We start from the raw sequence: 27,112 nt of genomic DNA, 5'->3' as shown, positions 1-27,112 counted from the left end.
GTGAAAGGTTTTCTAAAAACTTTCAGCTAGTTCCATTGTGTTCTGAATGATTAAAACAAATATCTCCTCTAGAAAAAGAATACTAAATTTGGACAATGATGATAAATATAAATTGAAAAATGCTAAAGGTAATAAATGTATATATTCTCACCAGGGATTCATGACACAGCTATAGAAACAGGTAGAAGGAAAGGTGATTTGAGCTGAAGTAAGAGGTAATACAAAATGCAACGGGAGCACTTTTGAAGGATATTGTTCATTCAGCAATATTTTTCCACTTAAAAATAAAAAGATTTAAAATGGCATGCTGAGAAGCCAGGTGGGGTGGTTAAGGAGGGGAGCCAGCTTTGCTTCATTAGCACCAGCTGTGAAATGCATGCCTGGTGACAACTAGGCAGTCATTCAGGCCATTACCAGCAACTGCGCAGCCAACAAGCTGGATGTGTTTATTAAGGTGTGTGCAACAGCCAGCTTCAGGGCACTCTGCACTGCCCTTCCCTGTGTACTGCTGCCACCTAGTGTTCAAACCTTCCATGAAACACCAAGAAAAGGCAGATTTAAGCACTCCCTAATTACTACTTTTCTGTCTCTACTAAGTGCTCAGTAAAAATATGGGAAATAAAGTTTATTGAATAACTCTTCCACACTTACCATATAGCTGGGTTCTATGGAGGATGCATAAACACTATTCCTCAAAAAGCTTGCAACCTATCAATTCATAAAATTGAAAGCAGTACAATATAATATGAGTGGGATGAGAATTACTATGCTTCTGCTCTTACTTTGGTTACTTTGGAATCAATACAGATAGAAATAACTACCATTTGGAGGGCATCTTCACTGTGGCAGGCTTTGTGCTTTAAATAAATCATATTTCAAACCCTCACATTATGCTTTTAAGACAGACATTATTATTGCTATACACTTAAACAGGACAGAACTGAGTCTCGGTGAAGTTACAGACCTTGCTCAAGATCGCACAACCAGTGAGTGACATAGGCAGAATGGGAGCTCGGACAGCTGACTCCGAATGTGGTGTGTTTTGAACAAGGCTGCACTGATAGAATTAGAATATTTTTTTTTAAAACAATACACAGTTGCGAATCCATGTGAATGTTACTGCCTTCAAAGGATTCACCATTGAAAGTTGTCTTCCTTAATTATATTTTTTAACAGCAAAGGATTGTTCATTGACCACATAACTATTTTCTAAAACTTCCAAGTGACTTTCACACTTGAAACAGTCTGAACTGGGTCTTAAATAGATGCGATAGACAATCCAAACTGTTCGTAAAAACTGTGCGGTATGTCAATAATAACGTATCAGCATAAGCTCTGTTGTATCAGCTCATGTCAAATCCAAGGACCTGGCCCGGTAGGCAGGCTTATCTCAGTTAAGACCCAATCAGAAAATCAGCCCTTATTCATTATGTAAGTGAATAATATTAACATTTTTATTGTTTATGCTATTATAGTTGTCCCAATTTCCCCCTCTATGCCCCCCTTCACCCAGCCTGCCCCCCACTCCCGTAGTTCTCTTCTTTAATTATTGTAAAAATAGTCTTCCATTGATTTAGACAATGTCTTGTAATATTATTTCTAGAATTCACTTTAGAAACAGTTTAGAAAGAAAACCTACCTTATTTGCAAATGATAGGAGGAGTAATTTGGAAAAACCTACTAAAGCTTATAAAAAATAAAACTGCTGTTTTTAAAAATCCATGCCAGGAACTTTACTGGAATTGCAGAATTCGTTTAAGCAAGGATGCTGGTTTAAAAAAAAAGTCAAATTCAACTTTTTCAAAACTCTGAAAGCCAACTAAAGGCTTGTAACAATCCAAAGAGACTTTATTCAAGAAAAGTGGCTGAATCTCAGTAAGAACCACAATCTTTATGACATTGTAACTTGCCTAGATTCCATGCCCACTTCTTAGCTTCACGGCAGCTTTGAAATCCCACAGCCTTTAGCTTTATGGCAGCAGTGGAAACTGACAGCCTAGCAGAAACTGGACGAGTCACAGTGGATTTGGAGTTCCCCCAAAGTCCCACACCCAGACAATTGTCACTATTTGGCCTGGCTATTTAGAGTTTCGAAGACGTGTGATCCCCAAAAAGCATACCAAAGTATGCATAATGGGAGCCCCAGAAGAAAAGGAGAAATATAATTGGGCACAAAATTTAGCTGAAAGAATAATGGTCAAAAATATCCCAAGTACAATGAAAATCACTATGTAAACATTCAAAAAAAAAAAAAAAAACCCAAAACTCAATAAACACCAACTGGGAAAAACTTGAGTTCCACACCTAGAAACATTACAGTCAAACTTTCGAAGGTCAAAAGAAAGAGTGAATACTGAAAGTAGAAAGTCACTTTTGACTTAACATGTATAAGAAAGTTAATGTTAACAGGATATTTCTCATCAGAGACTATTAAGGCCAAAAACAGGGGAATGATCTATTGAAAGTGCTAAAAAATAGACTGTCAACCAAGAATTCTATATCTAACAAAATTATCCTCCAAAAATTGGTGAAAGTAAAACATTTGCAGATAGCAAAAGGTTAGGATCCCTTGCCATGAGACCTGTCCTAGGAGAACTGTTGAGAGAGTGCATCCAGCTGAAATTAAAGACACGTGACACACGAAACAGAGACCAGCAACAGAATGAGACACACACGTGCACACACACAACAGAGTGCACGCATGTGCATTTCTAACACTTCCCTTCCCCATCTGATTTAAAACAGACGTGTGCAAAGGTTTACAGCTCTGTTGATCAATAACCATTTACGACAAAAACTCTCAATGCAGTGGGCACAGAAGCAACATTTCTCAACAAAATAAAGGCCATATGTGAAAGCCCACACTGTACTCAACAGTGAAAAACTAAAACTTTTTTCCAAGATCAAGAATAAGACCATGATGCCCACTCTCATTACTTTTATTCAAAATAGTATTGGAAGTCTTCGCCACAGCAATCAGACATGGGGAAAGAAAGCATTCAAATTTTTAAAAAAGGAAAACTGTCACTATTTGCAGATGACATACACTACACATAGAAAAACCTAAAGAATCACACACACGCAAAAAACACATTAGACCTAATAAATGAATTCAATAAAGTCACAGAATATATAATTAAAAACAAGTATCAGTTGTGTTTTTATATATGAATAATAAGCTATCAGAGGGAATTTTTTTTAAATTCCATTTACAATTGCATCAATGAGAAAGTGAAAGGATTAAGTAAAAAAAAAACAACATATATTTAACACATTGACACAGACAACAGTGTGGTGATAGCCAGAGGGTGGGGGTAGATGGAGGTGGGCAAAGTGGGGGGATAAGTGGGGCCGGAAAGAGACTTTGCTGAGGTGGTGGGCACCCGATGCAGTGTGCAGATGATTTGTTGAGTTGTGCCCTTGAAACCTGTGTGGTTTTGCACACCATTGTCACACCAATAAATTCAATTAATAAAAAAGAATAAAATATCTAGAAATAAATTTAACTATGGAGGTGAAAGAGTTGTACTCTGAAAACTTAAAGACATTGGAAAAAAGTTGAAGATGACACAAAAAATAAATGGAAAGATAGTCCATGCTCATGGATTGTAAGAATTAATATTGTTAAATTTTTAACACTACCCAAAATAATCTACAGATGTAATGTAGTTCCCATCAAAATATCAACTGTACTTTCCACAGTACTAGAACGAAGAATCCTAAGATTTATATAGAACCACAAAAAACCCAAAATATCCAAAGTAATCTTGAGAAAGAAGAACAGAGCTGGAGGTACCATGTTCCCATGATTTTAAACTATACTACAAAGCTATAGTAATCAAAACAAAAACAGACACAGAGATCAATGGAACACAATAGAGAACCCAGGAGTAAACCTATGCCTATATAGTTGATTAATCTCTGACATAAAAAAAAGGCAACAATATACAATGATAAAAAAAGGTCTCTTCAATAAATGATTTTGGGAAAACTGGACAACTACATTTAAAAGAATGAAATGGAACCACTATCTAAACCATATACAAAAAATAAGTTCAAAATAGTTGAATATAAGACCTGAAGCCATAAAACTTCTGAAAGAAGCCATAGGCAGTAAACTGACATCAGACTTAGCAATTTTTGTTGAACCAGTCTCTTCAGGCAAAGGCAACAAAAGCAAAAATAAACAAATCAAATTACAGCAACTAGAAAGCTTTTTTTTTTGCACAGAGAAGAAAACCATCAACCAAATGAAAAAGCAACCTCCTAAATAAGAGATTACTTGCAAATTGTATATGCAGTAAGTGGCTAATATCTAAAATACATATATAAAGAACTCACACAACTCAATACCAAAAAAATAAAGAACCATTTTTTAAATGTGCAAAGATCTTGAATAGACATTTTTTTCAAAGAAGACACACAAGTGGCATGTGAACAGCTGCCCAGCATCACGAATCACCAGGGAAGTGCCATCAAAACCACAATGAAATATCACCTTACACCTGTCAAAATGGCCCATATAGAAGGACCAAAAATACAAGTGTTGGTGAGAATATGGAAAAAGGGGACCCCTCATACGCCATTAGTGAGAATGTAAGTAGTGCAGCCAGGATGAGAAACAGTATGTAGGCTCCTACAAAAACTGAAAATAGAATTACCATATGATCCATCAGTTCCACTAATGGGTGTTTACCCAAAGACAACAGAAACACTATTTCAAAGAGATACGCATCCCTATGTTTGTTGCAGCATTATTTACAATAGCCAAGAGTGAATAGGTGAAATGATGTGAAAATATATGTGTGTGTGTATATATATATATATAAAATAGAATCACTCATACATATTACATGTATATAATAGAATATTACTCAGCCACAAAAAAGAATGAAGTCTTGCTATCTGTGACAACATAGATGACTTAGAAGGTATTATACTAAGGGAAATAAGTCAGACAGAGAAAGACAAATACAACATGATTTCATTTATATGTAGAATCTAAAAAACAAAGCAAAGAAAACAGAAACACAGAAGCAGACTCACAGATACAGGAGACAAACTCATGGTTACCAGAGATGGGAGGGTTTGAGTATCAGGGAAACAGGAGAAGAGGATTAAGATACAAACTTTCAGTTACAAAGTAAATTAGTGATGAGGATGTAAGGTGTAGCAGAGGGAATATAGTAGATAATATTGTCATAACTTTGTATGCTGACAGATGGTAACTAGACTTATCATAGAAATCATTTTAGAATGTAAATAGATGTTGAATCACTATGACTTACACCTGAAACCAATTAGATATTGTATGTTAATTATACATTCATAAAATAAGATGCATGCAAACTATGTTGTAAAATATAAATGAATGTGTGAGTGTGTAAAATATGAATGAATTGAGTCATACTGTATTCCTAGCTAGAAATACTGAGTATCATAACATAACTTTTTTCAAATAATTTCAAAATGTATTATGTGATCCTAAGACTTTGGGGGGAAACAAAAATGAAATGGAAATACTGAACTGAAATGTTCTTCAGAAAGAAAATACCTGAGAGAGGACTTCCCCTCCTCACTGACACTCGCCACTATTTTTGCAGCCCAGTGGCAATCCCTCTCCTGGAGCAAGAATGGCTGCCTCCTTGAAAGACTTGTGAAGGTGGAACATTGGCATCCGCAGCCACCAGAGCTCAAGTAGTGGTCGCACGGGTTATGCCACGCTGAGCAAACACACCCTTCCTCAGGCTGTGACTGGAAATGCATATTGCACCGACAGGTAGTAGAAGAGGCTGCGGCTGCTTCTAGTTTCCAGCAGCTGCAGTGGCAGCAATTCTGGTGGGTATTCATGTCCCTTATCAGTCATACATAACACCTAAGCCCCAGCAGTGGCAGAAGCTGCTGGGGGAGTATCTGAGGCACCCTTCCTGTCTGTAAGCTTTATGTCTACTCCCCTGCACCTCAAGGGACTGGGTCAGTTACCACTACCCTTTAATAACTCCTTTCTACCTACATAAACCCGCCCTTCATTTGCTTACAATGATGTTTGGTTGGATTCTTAACATACGTGAGACTCGCGTGTTTACAACTCAACTAATACATGTTAGCACTGAAAATGATTGCAATCAACAACCTTTCCCCCTGGGAAGCTGGTGAAATTTCAGCCCTATCACCAGGCCTTGTTAGTGCTGACCGCAGCGAAGAATTCCTGGCACAATAACAAGGCCTGGAACGCTCCAGCAAGTGGTGTGCATGGGCTGTCTGTGGTCACATGTAATAAAGGGCTCATCAAAGGGAAAAGTAGGTAGGGCAGGAGAAATCAAGGGACTGGAGGTGAACTGGTCATTTCTACTAGTGGCGGACAACTTAAAGGTAGAGAGCAGCAACTTTAAAGCCCAAACTTCTCAGTTCGATGCATAGATTGAAAAGCAGAGTGTCAGTGACTCTAACACAGTAATCATTTATCATCCCACATCGCTGGCGCCCCAAGTGGCCGAAGAAATGAACTTTGCGAGTTTCAGTGAGACAATAGATCATACCCCCACTCGATCGTGTTCTCTTATTATGCCTTTCAATTTTTTTCTGAAATATTTGTTTATGTTTTAATTTATTTTGATATTATAAATGGAATATTTTCCATTTACATTACAACTATTATTGTTATTACAGAGAACAGGTACTAATTTTATGGGTAAATATTATAATTATTCATTTAGATTAAATCTCTTGGTTCTAGATAGTTGTCAAAGTAATTTGTTCATTTTCCTGGCAGGTACATTATGTACACATAACAATAATTCTCTGTCCTTTTCCCCCGATATTTATATACTCTTCCCCAGTGGAAAACCTATTGCCTATTTATTTGAGCACATATTTTTAAATTTTAAGTATACTAAAATATTCCTCATTTGTGAATATTTTCAAATACCTTTCCAGTATTTTTTGAGATTACCCCATTTTTTTTAATGTGGCTGATTAGTGTGATAAAACAAGTTAATTGATTTTCTGTCAATGTTCTTTCCTAGTCTAGGCCATGGTGTTTGATTAACAGCAAATCTCCCTCTCAGGGAGTGAGCCGGTGGAATTAGGACGATTTCAGGAACTGCCCCAGGTCCACACCCCCAGGGCCGCCAGCCCTTCCTAGCGCTGACCTGGCAGGAAACGGGGGAGGAGGGATGACATTTTCCTGTTTTCACCTCAACCTGGGCCAGGGCCAGAAATCACATGAGCCAGTTTGAGAGGTTAAAAAAAAAAAAATTAAAAAATAGCAATGTAAGAGGAGAAAACCCACCCACTTTGCTGAGGAGTGGCAGACTTCTATTATTCCTTCACCAGCCAGGATCTGTGCTAGATTTATAAGCCCAACTAACTTCCATGTTCCCACTCAGCTATTGGAGCTTTGTTCCCTGCACATGGCACTGGCCACTTTATTTTAGTCACCTTCCACCTGTTACCTTTGAAAAGCTAGATTTCCAACATCGCAAATCCCACTTGGGGTTTTCCAACATCGCAAATCCCACTTGGGGTTGTCAACAGCTGACACCTGAGGACCGGTGCCCTCTGTTTTGGGGTCGGGCAGCACCGGCCCAGCAGGTAGAGTTGCCAGACCTGCCGACCTGACACTGAGAAAGTCTTCACAGAGCTGTATGCACCAATTCCTAACATCATCCATTTCCATGTAAAAATGAATTATCTGCTTAGAGTACAGGTTAAAACTTAATACATTTCCAAGCATAAACCATGCATTCATACCATAAATATGTGGTAACATTCCCAACATTTTACATGGTAAAAGTAATATGTGTATGGGAATAGAGTAGATTAATTTTTTCTTCATATCACTTTAAGAGAAGAAACTAATTGCTTTTACTGCCAGACATTGTTTGTGTCTTCACAAACATCCTTCCACTGACTAAGGAGTGAGGCCAAGGTCCAGCCACAGGGCTGCTGACTCCAGCTGTTGGTCCGGCTGCAGACCACACAGCCTTGCAAAGCTGGACACAGTGCACTCCTTCCTGCCCCCGAACTTTGGTACAGGGACCTGGTAACTCCCTGCCCTGTTCCATGTAGCCGACGTCAAACGTGCTCCAGGATCAGCTCGGCTCGCCTGGGCCTTTTCCTGGCTCCTGCAAAATGGACTTGTCCCCTTTTCCTCCAAATAGCAATAAAATTCAAACTTCTTTGTCACATGAATTTCAGCGCTCATATATATTTTTGGTACTGTCCAATTATATCATGATGCAGTTCTTTATAACTTTCAAAATTTCATCAATTAGATTATGTCTCAACAAGCTTCTTTATCCCAACAGAATCCAACATCAAGTTGAGTGCCTGATACTCAACATTATGTGTGATTAAATTAAATTATTTGTAAACTCATAAAGTCTCAAAGCCTGAAGATAGAAAGGAACCTTGGAAGTTCATCTTCTCTACTTCAGCGCCTCTGTGCATGTGTTGACTGAAGTGAGAAAAAACGAAAAGCTTATTACAGAACAATGGGACGATTAAAAGTGTAAGTACCTATAAGGAAATGAACTACATAATGTTTTTAACAATGTTTTAATTGAAGTCTACATAAGCAATAGTGACAACTAGTACACTGCTTTGAAAACTGTGTTCCCCGGAGGTAGCGCTGCTCTAAGGTGAGTCGGGGACTTGGGGGAGAATGAGAAGCTAGGGAGGCGGGGGCGCGGGCGGGGGGTGGGGGGTGGGGGTGGCGTGTAACAGTCTGCCTTCTCCACACGGCGGAGCCAGATGCTTCCGCTGTCACGTGTTTTTTGTACTTTGGCGTGTAAGGAATACTTCTGCCATAAAAGGAGGCTCAGCTGATTAAACCCATTGATAGCTTTAAAAGTGATTTGGTCAATCGCTTTTCTTTAAGGAACGAAGAAATCATGGGTCAGCTAGGACAAAACACTGTCCACCTCAGCCAGCTTGACGGTGGCAGACCTGAGATAAGATTAGAGACACATTCAGAAACTAATTGTAGAGAACTGGCTGTCTGCTCAGTGACTGCACACACCCTCGTGCATCATCTCCAAAGCAGCCTTGTGAGGACAGAAAGATTTGTCCTCACAATTTCTTGAGTGATTAGATTATCAAGAAAAATATTTATTGTACCTATCCTTTCCCATTCAGGAGAGAGGCTAATGTTATTTTGAAAAATACTGAAGAATGCCTGGCATCTTTATGCGTGTAAATAATTTGTTTAAAAATATGAGTCTAAAAGCCCATATGCGCTTCAGTCACGTACCTTTTTCACTTCAAACTGGCACGGTGTGTTCATGACAAAGAAATTATTCCCTTGAACGTGCCAGTTGATTGCTACCTGGAGGAGGCCACTAGAGGGCACCAGAGGCCTTGCTCTCGCCGTCTGCATCCGCTTGGAGCAGGCAATGCTTTCCACCTCTTTGTAAATTCGGAGGAAGTGGGTGGGGAAGCCCAAGGTCTGGGAAAATGACCATAATAATAGTACCTTGTGTTTATATAGCACCTTTCTTCAATTAGATCAGCAAGTTTGGATGTGATTATTCAGCTGGGAGCTTCCAGTGGTGGGAAATGAGGCACAAGGCAAACACGTGGCGTAGGTGGGACAGAGGGTGAGAATAATTCTTATTCATTTCAAATGCCCATTCATTATTTTTACTCTAAAAAGCTGGTGTGTGACCTTTCCTGGCCATTTCCTTAGAAACAATAAGAGAAGTCAGAGTCCCAAACTCAAATACAGTTAATGGAAAGACTCCTAAGTTTTACTGGGAAAAAAAAAAAAAATTGCACTCAGAGCCAAGGAAGGAATCTGAAACAGAATAATTTTCAGCTATGTAAGTGTAGCTATAAGGCAAGAAGTTCAATATTACAATTTCTAAAGCACATCATGAAACAACATAGCCTAAGTAATCCTTTGCTACATTTTGCTTTTATTCTCCAAACAAATCTCAAATTTATACATCATTCATTTCTTATCCATTCTTTGCCAAAATAGGATCAAAAATATAAAGAGAAAAAAATTGAACTTGTGTTTAAAAAGCTAAACTCTTGTCTCACCTAAGAAACTACTACCCGGACTTGCATGTGTTAATTAAATGCTGCAGAGTGATTTCGTGAGGAAAATAATGACAGAGCGTTTCATTACCAGACAGCAAGGCCTGCAGCTGAGTCATCAGCTGAGAAGATTGCAGTGGCGAAAGTTTCCAATGGGAGTGTTGCAGTGATTGATGGGTAACACATGATGAAGACATCGCCTTCCTGTGGAGTCACATAGGGTCTCACCTGCTCACAAAAGGCCCTATGTTTTCTCCAAGTACTAAGCATGTACCTTTAGCCTCTGAACTGGGATGTCTCGTGTTTGCAATGGACAGTCCCTTTCCAGATGTAAGCCCAACAGATTCACCCTCCAGGGTCATTTGTTTTCACCAAATACACATTTTTTCTTAAATGTCAAATGATGCTTGAGTATGACTTCCTTTATAGTTCAAATGATCTTCACACATGTTTGTTATATAAGGGGTTTCTCCAGAGTGTCAAGGGACTAATAAGATTGCAATTAATTTATTTTCAATTTTATGGGAATATACAATTCAGAAACTCTATATGTCCTGAAATGGAAAGGAATCAAACCATTCTTTCTCTCTTACCTCTCACTCTCCTCCACATATACTAAATTTGAGAGATGCCAATGATTTTCTAGGTTTCATGGACAAAGTATTTATTTTTACTTTATTTATTTGGCTACGTACCTCAAAGCCCTATTTTTCCAAAACTGGTACAGACTGACTTCTATATACTGCCTGTAACAATTGTGTATCTGCTCCCTCTCAAAATACTCCAAGTACACAGGAACTCACTTTGTAAGTTAGGGGTTTTGGGGTGGTAGAATATCTCTTAGCTCAGATACTCAGAATCCAAAAGTTCAAAAAGTAAAGCCTTGGACTCATCCATATCATCATCTAACTGCTACTGGAACTCAATGATTCTACAAACTTTAAAGCTAGAAAACCAAGCCACAGCACGGAAAGGTAATTTGCACAAACATGGCCAGTGGTAGACGTAAATCTCCAACCTAGGTCTTCTACAGTACATTACATTTTGTTCTGATTACTATTTATATTCCACATGGATTTTTAACTTCTAGGTAATAACTAGGATGGCAAGGCCAAATTTTCGCCAATTTTATTTCATTTCATAAACATTTTTAAGGTTTTACTCATGTTCCATGACACAGAGATAAAGAGGTGAAGTTGGGTCTTCAAGAATTCAGAACTAGCTCTTATATTTTCTAACCAATTTGGAGAAAATAAAGAAAAAATCAACATAACCAGGAAAAATCCACACACATTATTAAATTTAAAAAATGACAGAAAAAAATGCCTGTTTGTAAGTTCCTTTTTATGATAGTCTTCCTCCAGAGTTCTTTTATGTAAATATCTAAAAAGAAAATTTCATCATCTGAAGGTGATTAAGTGGAAGATTTTATTCAAAATTTGAGAGCTTTAGTCATTATATTTTATTTTTTAAACATAATTTTATGACAGTAACTTCAAATATTGTCAGATTTCAAATTACTTAGCTATTCTATTCACCAAAATTACAATTTCTTACATCACACATATATTATATATCTATTAAAACATGCAGCACATTTTTGCTGAAACTGATGTTTGCCACTTCAATTAATCCCTGACTTCCTTCAAGGCATGGGTTTTATCTTATTCATCTTTATATCGCATATCACATGTAAAACTCACAAATTCCTGGAAATGAATGATGAAAGACTGGGTCAGTATCTGATGTGTAAATGTTACTATAAGGTCACTCAAGGACAGAGCAAAAAGATACAATAGAAAACAAAAGAAGAATAGAAACTCGGGGATCAACTACACTTAGGTCATTGCGAAAAGAGAAGAAGTTGGAGAAAAATACAATGAATTGGGAAAAAGCCCATTGGTATTTTGTGTCATGCAAAACATAGAGAGGTTTTAGAAATTTGGGTTGGCAATAGTATTAAAGGTTAAAAATGATAGAAAATGTGGTAGTTATTAGAACTATCCATAAATATTCCAGCTCTCTCTTCTTTGTAGTACACTCAAGATGGTGTTTCCCTATTCGTTTTGGCTAATGAAATGTGACTGGAAGTGATATGTGGTATTTCCCATTGAAAGCTGAAAGAGCCAATAGAATGTCCCTATGTCTCTGTGGTTCCTCTGCTTCAGGGGCTGAAGCTTCAAATAACAGCTGCATCTTTAGCTTGGGACTAAACTCGAGGATGTGGTGTGAAACACAGCCCCACAAAGGACATGTGGCATGAGTGAGATATAATCTTCAGTGTTAAAAACCATAGATTGTAGGGTTGTTTGTTGCTGCAGCATAAGCTACTCTATCCTGACTGACACAGAAGAAGAAGAAGTAAGAGTTTTGTTTTAGACAACACTGATTAAAATAACAGAATTTTTAGATTTCTATTTCTAGGCAGGAAGTAGATGAAGAATGTTACTGATAAGAAATTATGGATAAAGAATGTTGAAATCTATTTAAAATATTTAATATAGCCCGGGTTGGTGTGGCCCAGTGGATTGAGTGCTGGCCTGTGAACCAAAGGGTCACCGGTTCAATTCCCAGTCAGGACACATGCCTCAGTTTTGGGCAAGGTCCCCTATAGGGGGCACACAAGAAGCAACCACACATTAATGTTTCTCTTCCCTCTATTTCTCTCTCCCTTCCCCTCTCTCTAAAAATAAATAAATAAAATGTAAAAAAATTAAAATGTAAAAGGAAGAAAATCATCTCCACTCTTCTCTATTAAATTTCTTAAAAAAAAAAATGAGTTCCAGCCAAGATGGAGGTGTAGGTAGAAACCTTTTGCTTCCTCACACAACCAAAAGGAGGATAACAACCAATCTAAAATCAACAAACAATCAGAAGTGCCAGAAAATCAAACTGCATGGAACTCTGACAACCAAGGAATTAAAGAAACAGTCAACCAGCCCAAACAGACAAGCAAGACAGAGGATGCAGAGAATCTGTGGCCAGGCAGTGGACCATGCGGGAAATTGAGACTCAGAGCTGACTTCGGACTAAGCGGGGATTGCCCAGGTGGGAGAACTCCCAGTCTCACACCAGGGTTCGTTGGAAAGTGGGCTAGAGATGAGCCGACGAGCTGCATTGTTCCCTTTCTGGGCCCTCTCCCACAGGCAGCACCACTGCTAGCAAGGAGGGCTGCCCTTTCCTGGTGAACACCTAAGGCCCTGCCCCCTTACAACTTAACAGGTGCCCCAATACAAAGAAATAGAGCCAAAATGAAAGAATAGAGCAAAACTTCAGAAAGAGAGCTGAGCGATGAGGACATAGGCAACATTTGATAGAGAATTTAAAGCCCCGGTAATCAAAATGCTCACAGATCTGATTGAGCTTGATCAAAAATGAAAGAACAACTTAAAGATACCCCAAATAAAATAAAGAAAAATATTCAGGGAACCAATAGTGACAGGAAGGAAACCAGGACTCAAAGCAACGATTTGGAACAAAAGGGAAAAATAAACATCCAACCAGAGCAGAATGAAGAAACAAGAACACACAAAAAAAGAAGAGAGGCTTAGGAACCTCTGGGACAACTTGAAACATTCCAATATTCAAATTATAGGGGTGCCAGAAGGAGAAGAACAACAGCAAGAAATTGAAAACTTATTTGAACAAATAATGAAGGGAAATTTCCCCAATCTGGTGAAGGAAGTAGACTTCCAGGAAGTCCAGGAAGCCCAGAGAGTTGGACCCAAAGAGGAACACACCAAGGCACATCATCATTAAGTTACCCAAGATTAAAGATAAGGAGAGAATCTTAGAAGCAGCAAGAGAAAAGGACACAGTTACCTACAAAGGAGTGCCCATAAGGCTATCAGCTCATTTCTCAAAAGAAACCTTGCAGGTAAGAAGGGACTGGAAAGAAGTATTTTGAAGTCATGAAAAGCAAAGACCTACATCAAAGATTACTCTACCCAGCAAAGCTATCATTTAGGATGGATGGGCAGATAAAGTGCTTCCCAGATAAGGTCAAGTTAAAGGAGTTCATCATCACCAGTCCTTATTATATGAAAAGTTAAAGGGACTTATCTATGAAAAAGAAGATAAAAAATATGAACAGCAAAGTGACCACAAACTCACAACTATCAACAAATGAATGTAAAAGAAAAAGAAAAACAATGAAAACAAAAACTAAGTAAACAACTAGAACAGGAACAGAATCAGAGAAATGGACATCACATGGAGGGTTTTCAGTGGGGAGGGGGAGGGGAGGAATGGGGGGGAAGGTACAGGGAAGAAGAAGCATAATTGGTAGGCAAAAAATAGACAGGGAGAGATCAAAATGGTATAGGAAACAGAGGACTCAAATAACTTATATGTACAACCCATGGACATGAACTAAGGGGGGAATCCTGGAGGGTTGGGGGATACAGGGCAGAGGGGGGATAAAGGGGGAAAAGTTGGGAAAACTGTAATAGTATAATCAATTAAATATACTTTAAAAAATAATAAGGAATATTGTAATGAGAGAAATGTGTATTGACCCTAGAAATGGGACTAGTGAGGGACTTGTACCTGCAACATGACCACACTTTGAATGGTATTGAGGAAGAACACCTGAAATAGCCCTGCAGGTGAGGAGAGATGGAGGCAATTACTGAGTAATGTGATGTTTACCACATAACAGAAAAAGTCTGTTGTTGCAGGACCCAGAGCTCCCTCCCCAGTGGCACTACAACAACCTCTTCACCTGTGGAAGGTAAGACTCTGGGAGAGAAGAGGTCTCTGGGAACAAGGAGTAAAACCCTCTTTTCTATCCTACTGACTTTCTGGGGAAGTAGAGACTCTTCTTTTGAAGTTACCCCCCTGAGCTGCTAAGAGCAAACTAAATAAAATGGGGGTAATTTTCCACTTGCCATTAATGAAGTTAAAGAGGAGGTCACCAGCTGAATTACACTTAGATGACAATGGCAGCCATGTACAAGAAACATTCTAGCACAGGAGCAAACCTGCCTGTGTGGGATACGGCCCTCTGTCTTCACCCAAGGTCTGACATACGATCCGTATGATCTGGCAAAGTTAAACTCTAGTAAACCTCCATTTCTCCACATCCTACAGTACCAATGTCTTAAATTGGGGCCTATGTGATGTCCAAAAGCACCAGTTTCAACTCTCTGAGATAAAAATACAGATGATTTCTTTCTATAAAATTAGGAATGCAGACTGGTGAGGCCACTGTGGAAAACAGTATGGAATTTCCTCAGAAAACTAAAAATGGAACTGCCCTTTGACCCAGCAATTCCCCTGCTGGGATTATACCCTAAGAACCCTGAAACACCAATCCAAAAGAACCTGTGCACCCCAATGTTCATAGCAGCACAATTTACAATAGCCAAGTACTGGAAGCAACCTAAGTGCCCATCAGCAAACGAGTGGATCCAAAAACTATGGTATATTTACACAATGGAGTTTTATGCAGCAGAGAGAAAGAAGGAGCCTATACCCTTTGCAACAGCATGGATGGAACTGGAGAGCATTATGTTAAGTGAAACAAGCCAGACGGTGAGGGACAAATACCATATGATCTCACCTTTAACTGGAACATAATAAATAGAAGAAAAAGGAAGCGAAATATAACCAGAGACATTGAAGTTAAGAACAATCTAACAATGGGCAGGGGGGATTGGGGAGGGGACAGTGAGGAGAGGGGATTACAGGAACTACTATAAAGGACACATGGACAAAATCAAGGGGGAGGGTGGAGGTGGGGGAGGGAGGGGGGTCAGCCGGGGTGGGGTGGAGGGATGGGGAGAAAGGGCACACAACTGTAATTGAATAACAATAAAAAATTAAAATTAAAAAAAATTAGTAGATGGAAACCACTATAAATTAGAGGAGAAAACAGTAAGTAAATATATCTTACAAAATATAGCTACTAAAGATAAAGACAACTCTAGAACATCTTGAATTTAACTTTCAAATCAATCTCAGAGGATGTTGCATCTATAAAATTAGAAAAGGAGGGGAAAACTCACAACAGAAAAGTTACAGACTTGATGGCCAAACAGAAAAAGCGCAATAGGGGCAGTTAAGTGCTCAGAAGAAAAAAATTCCAATTAGAGGACATCTTAATAAGTTACTTAGAAGAATCAGAGTGAGACAATAAAGACATAAAGTTAAGAGAAAATGATCAGAAATATAGTTAACAGAATAGGGATATCAAATACAGTCATATTAGAAATTTCAGAAGGAGTAAATGAGGAAAAGGCACAATAAAGAGAAGAAAATTGCTCTAAATTAAAAAAATTGTTGATATTTATACTCAAAGGTCTCCTCATGAAAAACCAGATAATTTTAATGAAAAAATACTCCCATCCAACAATATTTTGTTATTAAACATGCATTATGGGGAAATATTAAAAATTATTTCTAGAATAAAATATTCTATAAATAAACAATTAGAAAATAATATGAACAGTTACATAGAAAAAATGGGGAAAATATTGTTAATTTATGAAAGAAGAAATATAAATAGCCAATCAACACATGGACAAATGAAGATTTAAAAAGTGGCAATTTCGTATCACATTAGAGTAACTTAAAATAGTATAATCAAAAGTACTGTTATCAAAAGTACTTGGAAATGTGCTTTCCAAAATATTTTTAGCAGTATAAATCAGGATAAACTTTTTGTATGACAATTGAAAGTATGTAGTTAATGCTTTTTGTAAACTCTGACAAAGTTTCTATTTTTTAGAATTTATCCAAAGAAAAAATTATGATTTATAAGTATAAACATCTAGCCATAGTAATATTCAAAAAAGAAAATATATATATTGCTATAGGATATCATGAGAAACAAGCAGAATATCTAAATTTTGGCCTTTGGGTAAAGATTGCATAATCATAAAAATGCACTGTATGTATGATATGTGTGTTATGCTTAAATGAATAAAAGTATCCACACAATTATAAGAAAAACTTACAATTTATGAATAATGTATTTTAAGTTTATATTTATACCTGCCTAGGAAAAAAATGCCATGGTGTTCACCTTTGTTTTTTGGATAAACTCCCCTAGCTGAACAGCCCTCCTCATCACAGGCACCAGGCACAGCCTTCCTTGTCCCTGAAGGGCAGGCTTGAGTTCCCTACCAGCCCTCAGAAACACTGAGACAAATCAGCCACACCCTCTTACGGAAGCCTGAGTCCAGCGACCCTCTTGGTACCACAAAGCCTGCCTCCCACAGCCTCTGGTTGTCCACTCTGTACTGAGTGCAACGCCATATGACCATGAGTCTCGAGTGGTGCCTTTCCCCTCTGGGTTGTGAGTAGGTGTGACTAATAAACGGTTATCAGGCTTGTCTGTACAGTGTCGGTGTCGTGTGTTTGGCCATCCCCACAACCATAGGGTGGGGATCCCTCCAACGACGTGAAGAGGAGGTGAATAAAACAGAAGGATGAAAAGTTTAGGTGAAGTAGAGAGGATTGATGGAGCAATTTCCTGGAGTACAGACAAGCTGGTGCACTCTGACAGATAGATAACTGAGTTGATTTTGCTAAGAGCTCTTCATCCTATTAGGCAGAAGAAAGGAGAGACAAGATGGGTAAGGACCCAGCTGTGGCCTTGCAGGAGAGCTGCATCTTGTCAGGAAAGCAGCAGACAATATCATCTGCTAGCATCAGGAGGCTGTGATAAGCGCTGGGGCCTAAGTTGATCCATTAAGATATTTTTGCACACTAATAGAATAATTGCTAACTGATAATAATTTCCAGGCAATTAATTATCTCACATGATTAGGAGTCTGGAAGCAGGCAATTCCAGGATGGGTTCGGGAGCTTGACAAGTATCAGGATACAGGCTTGTCATCTTTGAAACTTTCTCCACTTTCTCCTGAAAGTGGTAGGATGGCTGTTGAATCGGTTTCACACACCATCTCCAAAAAAGCATGGAAAGAGATAGAAAAGAAGCACATTTACACATTTTCTCCTGAATATATGTGTATATTTCTATATATATACATGCTCTTTTCCAGAAGCAGCTAGCAAATATCCCCTTAATCACATTGGCCAAAATGAGCCAGTAGCTGTCCCAAGACCACAGGCAAAGAAAATGCAATTAGCATTCCTGGCTGAGACCAGTCATCATTTTCACTCCAGGGTTGAGCATTTTTCTTCCTGAAAAAAAGAGGGGTTTCATTAGCAAATAATGAAGTCGACCTACAGAGATTGTTCAAGGGAATATGAACAGATTTTGGAATGGTAGCTGTGGACAATGCTGTAAGACATCCGTAAAACAGGAATGAAAGGATGATGAGGCAACGCTGAAGGTGGAACATCATGACTTTACAGAGAGCATGGTGTTTTACACTTGAGATTTTTGGCAACGTATAACAGTCTAGGATTCAGAAGTAAATGTGTGGAGCATCGAAGGAAACAGGAATGCCAATAGTTCCAGGAGAAAGGCATGGCATGGTGGGCCACGTGGTCCAGAGCTTCAGAAAGGAATGGACACAGCCACGAGTTGCAAAAATTAAGAGGGGAGAAAGGAGTATAACTTCAGACATGTGAAGATCAGGATAAAAATGAAATGAACAGATAAAATAAAGGACATAGAGAGATTTTAGTAGGAAAAACAGAAATCAAAGTCACTGACTTTTGGAACCATTTTAGCACTAAGTGCAGAAGGGACAGAGAGAGCCTGAGAACATTTGGATATAAATGCAATGGATGTAAAAAGGTTGAGAATGTCAGGAGGATATCTTTTGATGCTGTGGAGAGAACAGCAGGAAGAATTTTTCTTCTGCCTACATTGTTTTATATTCCCAATCAGACTGTATTTTCTTTCAGGCCAAGGAGCATATATTGCATTTCTTTCTCACCCTGCTTTAGGAAGAGGAGTGAGGAGGAACTGTGGCTGTGCCTGTGTTGGAGATGTCCCCAAGATGCTCAGGTTTCACAGAGGCATCAACTTCCAATGATTGCCTCAGACTTGCACAATAAGATTTTAAATGGTTTTGTAAGATCAGAGAATAGTTTCATGTTTTTAATTGAGTATTGTAGCTAGATACAATTCTTTCCCTCATAGCTTCAAATTACATTCTCCTCTTAACTCCCACTGATACATTTCCTCCAGATTCAGCCAGTGGCTCTCCCTAGCATATGGAAGTGCTAGTCAGCAGAGTCAAGCCATGCCCCTGAGCACCCAGTACAGATCTGGTACCAGAATGGCATGCATTGTACTTAGCTTAAAAACGGGAGGCTATGAGCTGTGCATCTATGACCTCTGGTTAATCCCTGCACAGACACCAACAGCGTGGTGATGGCCAGAGGGAGGGGTCGAGGCTGGGTGAAAGTAGGCCCTTAAAGGGTGGGAAAATGGGGACATCGGTGATAGTGTCAACAATCAAAATAAAGAAAAAAATAAAAAACTGTTTTCTAAAACAAACAAACAAAAAATACGAGGCTAGAAAATAATGCCAAACAATAAGCAAGAGGTTGAATACATTGATATTGGTACAAACGAATATTCTATAGCCATAATACAATATTTAAAATTGTGTATGAACATAAAAAAAACACAACATAATTTTAAGAACACTTTCATGCATGTGAAATTTCTGCAAGACTTGTTTATAATAAGAATGTGGGTGGTGTTCAAAACAGTTTTTAGTATTTTATCATTTTCCCAAAGTAAATATGAATTATTTAAGTAATAACTATTGTATAATGAATACAAAAAGACCTCAGACAAACTTTGACATGGGGCGGGGGGGGGGGCAGAAAGAATGAGAACTGTTGATGTTAACCTACTCCAAGCCCCAGGCTTCTACTTGTCAAGTGCAAAAGACTCCCACCCCCGTACCCCCAAATAGTCACAGCTTTCGCCCCTTCTCTTCCCCTCCCCTCCCCCTTTCCTCTCCCTCTCCCTCTTCCTGCCAGGTACTTATGAGATTAGCTTCTGAGTCACTGTAATTCATATAGTTGTATTTCCTGTTTGGGACTCAGGCCAGGAGATCTGAGCACAGCCCGATTCACCCACTGATTTAAATAAATATCAACCCGGGCTTTTCCTGGGCCCTCAAGCAATTTCCCTTCACCCCTTCAGAAAATTTTTGCTTTATCATCCTGCTGATGCCCAGTAAACTGCCTAATTGAAAGCACACCACACTTGGTCAGGAAGACTTGGAGCTCTCAGAAGGCTGCCCCTGCTCACCCAGGGCGGAACCCATCCCAGCTGGGAGGGCCCCCAGATGGGAAGGGACCCTGAGCCTGCTCCCAGCCGAGGACGACTGGCTTCCCCAGAAGTGTGTGTCCCACTCTCATCAGTGTTCCCCACCGTCACACACAACTGGCCTGTGTGAGTGTGTGACTCACCATAAAACAAACAAGCCGAGGCCAATCTCGACAACACCCAGGATGTTTTCAAGGTCTGCTATTCTTCTCATTTGGGTCGATGCTTTCTTCACTTTCTCAGGTTTCTCTACAGGCCTGCCTGCCTTTGAAATGTCAGTGATTTCCAAGTATCATATCTCTGCACCTTCTAAACCATTCGCCTTCAGGACCACATTTTGCTCTAACTACCACCCCCAGGGAGGGGAATGCTAAACAGGTTTCTCTGCAGATGCGTCTGTGTTCTTACTCGATCTTCTCAGTTGCCCTTGACATGTTCTGAGTCCCCACCCAAGGACCTGCACGCTGTGTTTCTGAAGCCTTGCTTCTGCGACCATCTTCAGAGGCATTTCTTGGGCATCTGGAGCCACTTTGCTGGGCCATGGGAGGAAGTTTGTCTCATGAGGCAGACTATAGTTAATGACTGATGGCAACAGTGTAAAAGCGCAGCAACTCTGTTTGGAGAATAAACTGTGGTGCGGTTTGTTCTCTGGTTTCCCCTCCACACAGGGGCAAGCTGGGATCCCACCTGCGACTGCACCCTGGATCCACTTCTTCTCCTTCCCTAATTCTGCTTCCACTACTCCTCGAAGCACGTCTTTAATAAGTCACCTGTGCATAAACTTTTATTTCAGAATCTCCTGGGAACCTGCCCCAGGACCCTGCTAGACTTGAAGTTCATGTATAAACTGCCTGTTAAACATGGTCACGTGGATGGCCCACAAGTACCTTAAACTCAATAACAGAAGTTATCCTTTGCCTCTGAACCCTGCTTCCCCTTCCTTATTCTCGACTTTAGAAATGCTCACAGTCACCCGCGACAGAAACAGAACAGGCACAGGGGACATTTCCTCCTCTTCCACCACACATTCACTTCCAGTCTCCACCCATTCTAGCTCGCAGTCGCATTTCTTAAATGTCTGCATGTCTCCATTACCATCGCCGTTACGTGTTTCAAGCCTCCAGTCTTCTTTTTTAGTTTCCTGACCCTCGCTTAGCTCTTCCTCTTCCCCAGGCTCGGCTCCCAAGGCCACTGTTTAACTACCCTTTGGCCGGAACCGCCCTTCCTCTTCATCCTCCCGCCGCGCCTGCAAACTCGCCGCGGTGAATCAGTGCCGCAGTGTTCTCTCTTCTTTCCTGCGGCGAGGACGGCTAGAAAACTACCGCTCAACCTTATACACGAGAGCCACCACGAATTCGTAATTTCCAGCTGCAAACTTCATTCATTTTCCATAACCAATCCCATCCCAGGCCTGTTGCCTAGGTTCTTCTTTCCCCTGCAGTGTATTTTGTTTTCTCAGCTGTTCAAATCCCATTTTTATCATGTTTTTCCTTTCCTTTCCTGTCTTCACACACGCACAAGCACTGGAGTGTGCACACAACGCACAGCAAGTACACCAACCCACCCTTCTCCTAATTGTGCCTTGTTCTGTGGCTCCCGCTCTGTTGCTCTTCACTCTGAACCCTCCAGCAATTTAAAAAAGCAATGCACTGTCTCCACTAACAAGCTTCCACCACTCTGTGATTATGCTTGTGAAGTTTTAGCATCTTTTGCATTTCAATCTTTGATCCATTGGAATTTATTTTGGTGTAAAGCTATATGGGTAGTCATCCATTTTTTAAAAATGTGAATCAGTTTACTTTTGTTTTAGATGCATTTCTGTAACTGGAATTCTTCCTTTCTTTCCTTTTTATAAATTTTTAGCTAACAAGCTTTGTCTTATTACTGATACATTTAAGCTTATGTCTACCATCTTATTTTGTGTTTTTATTTACTGTGTTTTTTCCTACAGTTTATTTGTTTTATTGTTTCTCTTATTCGCTGAGTATGACATTTATATTTCTGTTGTTAGCTGGTTACCCCCAATTTGTAGCACATGTATTTTTCTGAGCAAAGTTAATTGCCACCCTCCTCCCAAAATATTCAAGAGCCTAGTACACTTTAATTTCAATTATCCACCTTTAATCTTATAGCATATTGTTGGCCAAAATGTTGGTTTCACCTATATATGACCTCTATTAAATTACCCTTCATTATTATTGTTTTATACTTCTGTCTTTTAACTTTTATACTAAAATTAAAAGTAATTTATATACCAACATTAAAGTAATACAGTATTCTGTATTTTTCTGTATATTTACCTTTAGCAGTAAGTTTAATACTTTCATTTGCTTTCGCGTTTCTCATCAATGTCTTTTCATCTCATCTTGAAGAACTCCCTTTAGCATTTCTGATAAGGCAAGTCTAGTGATTATTAACACTTTCATATTTTGTTGTCTTGCAATTTCTTTAGTTCTCCTTCATTTTTTGATGGAAAGTTTTGCAAGGTACAGTATTCTTGCCTGGTGATTTCTTTTTCTCTCAGCACTTTGAATATATCATTTCTCTCCCCTGGACTACTGCAAATTTTCTCCTGAGCAAACCGCTGATAGCCATGGTTGCTCCCTTATACATGATGAATTGCTTTTCTTTTGCTTCTTTCAAAATTGTTTTCTTTTTTTGTATTCGATTATTGACAATTTGATTATAATGGGTCTTCCTGTAGAAATTAGATTCATCTTTGAAACCTTAGGCTTTGCGACTCTGGATGCCTATTTTCCTCCCCAGATTTGGGATGGTTGGGCCACTGCACATATTGTTTACATAGCAATTGTTTACATAGCAATATGTGCAGTGGGTCCTGTCGGTCCTGTATGCTGTCTCCAAGCTCTTCTTCTTCTTCTTTTGCTCTTCTGACTGGATACTTTGTAATTACTTCTCATATTCATTTGTTCTTTCTTCTTTTTAATCAAGCTTGTTATTTAAATTCTATTGATTTTTCAGTTTAGTTTTTGTAATCTTCAGCTCCAAAGTTTCTGTATTCTTTAAATGGTTTCTATCCTTTTGTTGATACTCTCATTTTGTTCATGTATTGTTTATTTTTTAATTTTATTTTGCATTTGCAGTTTGCATTCAATATTACTTTGTATTAGTTTCAGTTGTATAGCATAGTGGTTAGACCATCATACTCTATTTACAAAGTGTTCCCCTGATATTTCAAGTGTCCCCCTGGCATCATACATAGCTATTCCAATATTATAAACTATAATCCCTATGCTGTACTTTACATTCCTGGGACTATTTTGTGACTACCAATTTGTAGCTCTTAATCTGTTCACCTTTTCCACCCAGTCCCCCATTCCTCTAGCAACCATTATTCTGTTCTCTGTATCTATGAGTCTGCTTCTGTTTTGTTTGCTTATTCTGCTCTTTAGATTCCATATGTAAGTCAAATCATATGGTATTTCTCTTTCTCAGTCTGACGGATTTCACTTAGCATAATACCCTCTAGATCCATCAATGCTGTCATAAATGGTTAAGATTTCAATTTTTTTATGGCTGAGTAATATTCCATTGTATATATGTACCACTACTTTTTTTTTATCCACATGTCTATCGATGGGCACTTGGCTTGGCTATTGTGAATAGTTCTGCAATGAACATAGGAGTTCATATATTCTTTCAAATTAGTGTATTGGATTTCTTCATACATATACTCAGAATTGGTATCACTGGGTCATAAGGTGGTTCCATTTTTAATTTTTTGAGGAAACTCCATACTGTTTTCCGTAATGGCCACACCAATATGCATTCATACCAACAGTGCATGAGGATTCCCTTTTTTCCACATCCTCACCAACACCTGTTGTTTGTTGATTTATTGATGACAGCTATTCTGACAAGTGTAAGGTGATATCTCATTGTTGTTTTAATTTGCATTTCTCTGATGATTAGTGACATTAAGAAGCTTTTTAAATGTCTATTGCCTACTGTGTGTCCTCTTTGGAGAAGTGTCTTTCAGGTACTTTGCACATTTTTTAATTAGATTGTTTGGGGGGGGGTTGGTGTTGAGTTGTACGAGTTCTTTATAAATTTATAGAGAACTTTTATCAGATGTATCATTGGTTAATATGTTTTCCCATTCAGTAAGCTGTCTTTACATTTTGTTGATGGTTTCCTTTGCTGTGCAAAAACCTTTTAGTTTTATGTCGTCCCATTTGTTTATTTTTTCTTTTGTTTCCCTTGGCTGGGTAAATATATCAGAAAAAAATATTGGTATGAGAAATGTCTGAGATTTTACTGCCTGTGTTTTTTTTTCTAGGATTTTTATAGTTTCAAGTCTTACATTTAAGTCTTTTATTTATTTTGGGTTTATTCTTGTACATGGTGTAAAAAGGTGGTCTATTCTCATTTTTTGCATTGCATCTGTCCAATTTTCCCAATATCATTTATTCAATAGACTGTACTTACCCTTTGTGTGTTCTTGCTTCCTTTGTCACGTGTTTTCTTAAATTTTTTTATTGATTATGCTATCACAGTTTTCCCAATTTTTTCCCCTGTATTCCCCCCTCCGGCCTGCCCTGCCAACCTTCCAGCACCCTCCCTCCCCCCGCACCACCGCTTAGTTCATGTCCATGGGTTGTACCCATAAGTTCTTTGAGTCCTCTGCTTCCTATACCATTTTTGTCTCTCCCCATCTATCTTATGCCTACTAATTATGCTTCTTCTTCCTTGTACCTCCCCCCCATTCCTCCCCTCCCCTTCCCCACTGAAAACCCTCCATGTGATGTCCATTTCTCTGATTCTGTTCCTTTTCTACTTGTTTGCTTAGTTTTTGTTTTCATTGTTTTTCTTTTTCTTTTACATTCATTTGTTGATAGTTGTGAGTTTGTGGTCACTTTGCTGTTCATATTTTTGATCTTCTTTTTCGTAGATAAATCCCTTTAACTTTTCATATAATAAGGACTTGGTGATGATGAACTCCTTTAACTTGACCTTATCTGAGAAGTACTTTATCTGCCCATCTATCCTAAATGATAGCTTTGCTGGGTAGAGTAATCTTTCATGTAGGTCTTTGTTTTTCATGACTTCAAAATACTTCTTTCCAATCCCATCCCACCTCCAAGATTTCTCTTGAGAAATCAGCTGATAGCCTTATGGGCACTCCTTTGTAGGTAACTGTCTCCTTTCTTCTTGCTTCTTTTAGGATTTTCTCTTTATCTTTAATCTTGGATAACTTAATGATGATGTGCCTTGGTGTGTTCCTCTTTGGGTCCAACTTCTTTGGGACTCTCTGGGCTTCCTGGACTTCCTGGAAGTCTATTTCTTTCACCAGATTGGCAAAGTTTTCCCTCATTATTTGTTCAAATAAGTTTTCAATTTCTTGCTGTTGTTCTTCTCCTTCTGGCACCCCTATAATTTGAATATTGGAACATTTCAAGTTGTCCCAGACGTAAGATTCTCTTCACTTTTCTGAATTCTTGTTTCTTCATTCTGTTCTGGTTGGATGTTTATTTTTCCCTTTTGTTCCAAATTGTTGCTTTGAGTCCTGGTTTCCTTCCTGTCACTATTGGTTCCCTGAATATTTTTCTTTATTTTATTTTGGGTATCCTTTATTTGTTTTTTCATTTTCGACCAAGCTCAATCAGTTCTGTGAGCATTTTGATTACCAGGGCTTTAAATTCTACATCAGATATGTTGGCTATGTCCTCATCGCTTAGCTCTCATTCTGAAGTCTTGCTCTGTTCTCTCATTTTGGCCCTATTTCTTTGTCTTGGGGCACCATTTAAGTTGTAATGGGGCAGGGCCTTAGGTGTTCACCCAGAGCAGGGCAACAACCCTCCTCACTGTGGCGCTGCCTGTGGGGGAGGGGCTGGAGAGGGAACAGTGCGGCTCCCCTGCTCATCTCTAGCCCACTTTCCAACATACTCTTGTGTGACTGGGAGTTTCTCCCCTGTGGCAACAAACTTAGTCCACTGTCAACTCTGAGTCTCAGTTTCCCCTTAAGTCAGCCCTGCCCAAGCAGCCTGCTGCCAAGCTTCAGCCAGCTCCACCCCGCCCACCCAGTCTGTCGCCTCCCCAAAGGTTTTTCTCAGCTGGCCAACCTGTGTGGTCCGCCACCTTACCAGTCTGGTTGTTGATTTTCTCTTTAATTCCTTGGTTGTCAGAATTCCAGGCAGTTTGATTTTCTGGCACTTCTGGTTGCTTATTGATTTTAGATTAGTTGTTATTCTCCTTTTGGTTGTGCAAGGACAGGAAAGGTTTCTACCAATGCCTCCATCTTGGCTGGAGCTCCCCTTTGTCACATGCTAATTGACCATACAGGTTTTATTTCTGGGTTCTCTATTCTGTTCCATTGATCCATGTCTGTTTACATTCCAGTATTTTTCTGTTTTGATTACTTATGGCCTTGTTGTATAATTTGATATCAGGAGGTAGCGATACCTCCTACTTTGTTCTTCTTTCTCAAGATTGCTGTGGGTATTAAGGATCTTTTGTGGTTCCACATACATTTTTGGATTATTTGTTCTAGTTCTTTGAATAAAAATGCCATAGCATCTTGATAGCAATTGCATGAATCTATAGATTGCTTTGGGTAATATGGACATTTTTATGATGTTAGCTCTTCCTATTCATGAACATGGTATGTGTTTCTATTTATTTGTATCTTCTTCAATTTATTTCTTTAATTTCTTTTTTTAATATATTTATTGATTATGCTATTACAGTTGTCCCATTTCCCCCCCACTCCACTCCATCCCTGCCCACCCCGCTCCCTCCCAGATTCCCCCCCCATAGTGCATGTCCATGGGTCATACTTATAAGTTCTTTGGCTTCTAAATTTCCTACACTATTTTTACCCTCCCCCTGTCTATTTTCCACCTA

General features: G+C 39.0%; 1 protein-coding gene across 1 annotated transcript in view; it reads right to left on the bottom strand.

Moving 5' to 3' along the window:
• Nucleotides 1-21,332, bottom strand: part of ADAM28 (ADAM metallopeptidase domain 28) — a 101,490-nt gene extending 80,158 nt beyond the window's left edge. The window contains exons 1-2 of the mRNA XM_071219268.1: nucleotides 21,216-21,332; nucleotides 9,254-9,448 (exon numbers count right to left, since the gene is read on the bottom strand). Of these exons, the coding sequence (XP_071075369.1) occupies nucleotides 9,254-9,448; nucleotides 21,216-21,332 (312 nt within the window). The remainder of the gene's footprint in view (nucleotides 1-9,253; nucleotides 9,449-21,215) is intronic.
• Between the last annotated feature and the right edge of the window lie 5,780 nt (nucleotides 21,333-27,112).

The sequence above is a fragment of the Desmodus rotundus genome, chromosome 9 (assembly GCF_022682495.2).
Source record: "Desmodus rotundus isolate HL8 chromosome 9, HLdesRot8A.1, whole genome shotgun sequence".
NCBI classification, from domain to species: domain Eukaryota; kingdom Metazoa; phylum Chordata; class Mammalia; order Chiroptera; family Phyllostomidae; genus Desmodus; species Desmodus rotundus.
The sequence above is the reverse complement of the archived record's forward strand: the minus strand, read 5'-3'. Positions and strand labels throughout refer to the sequence as shown.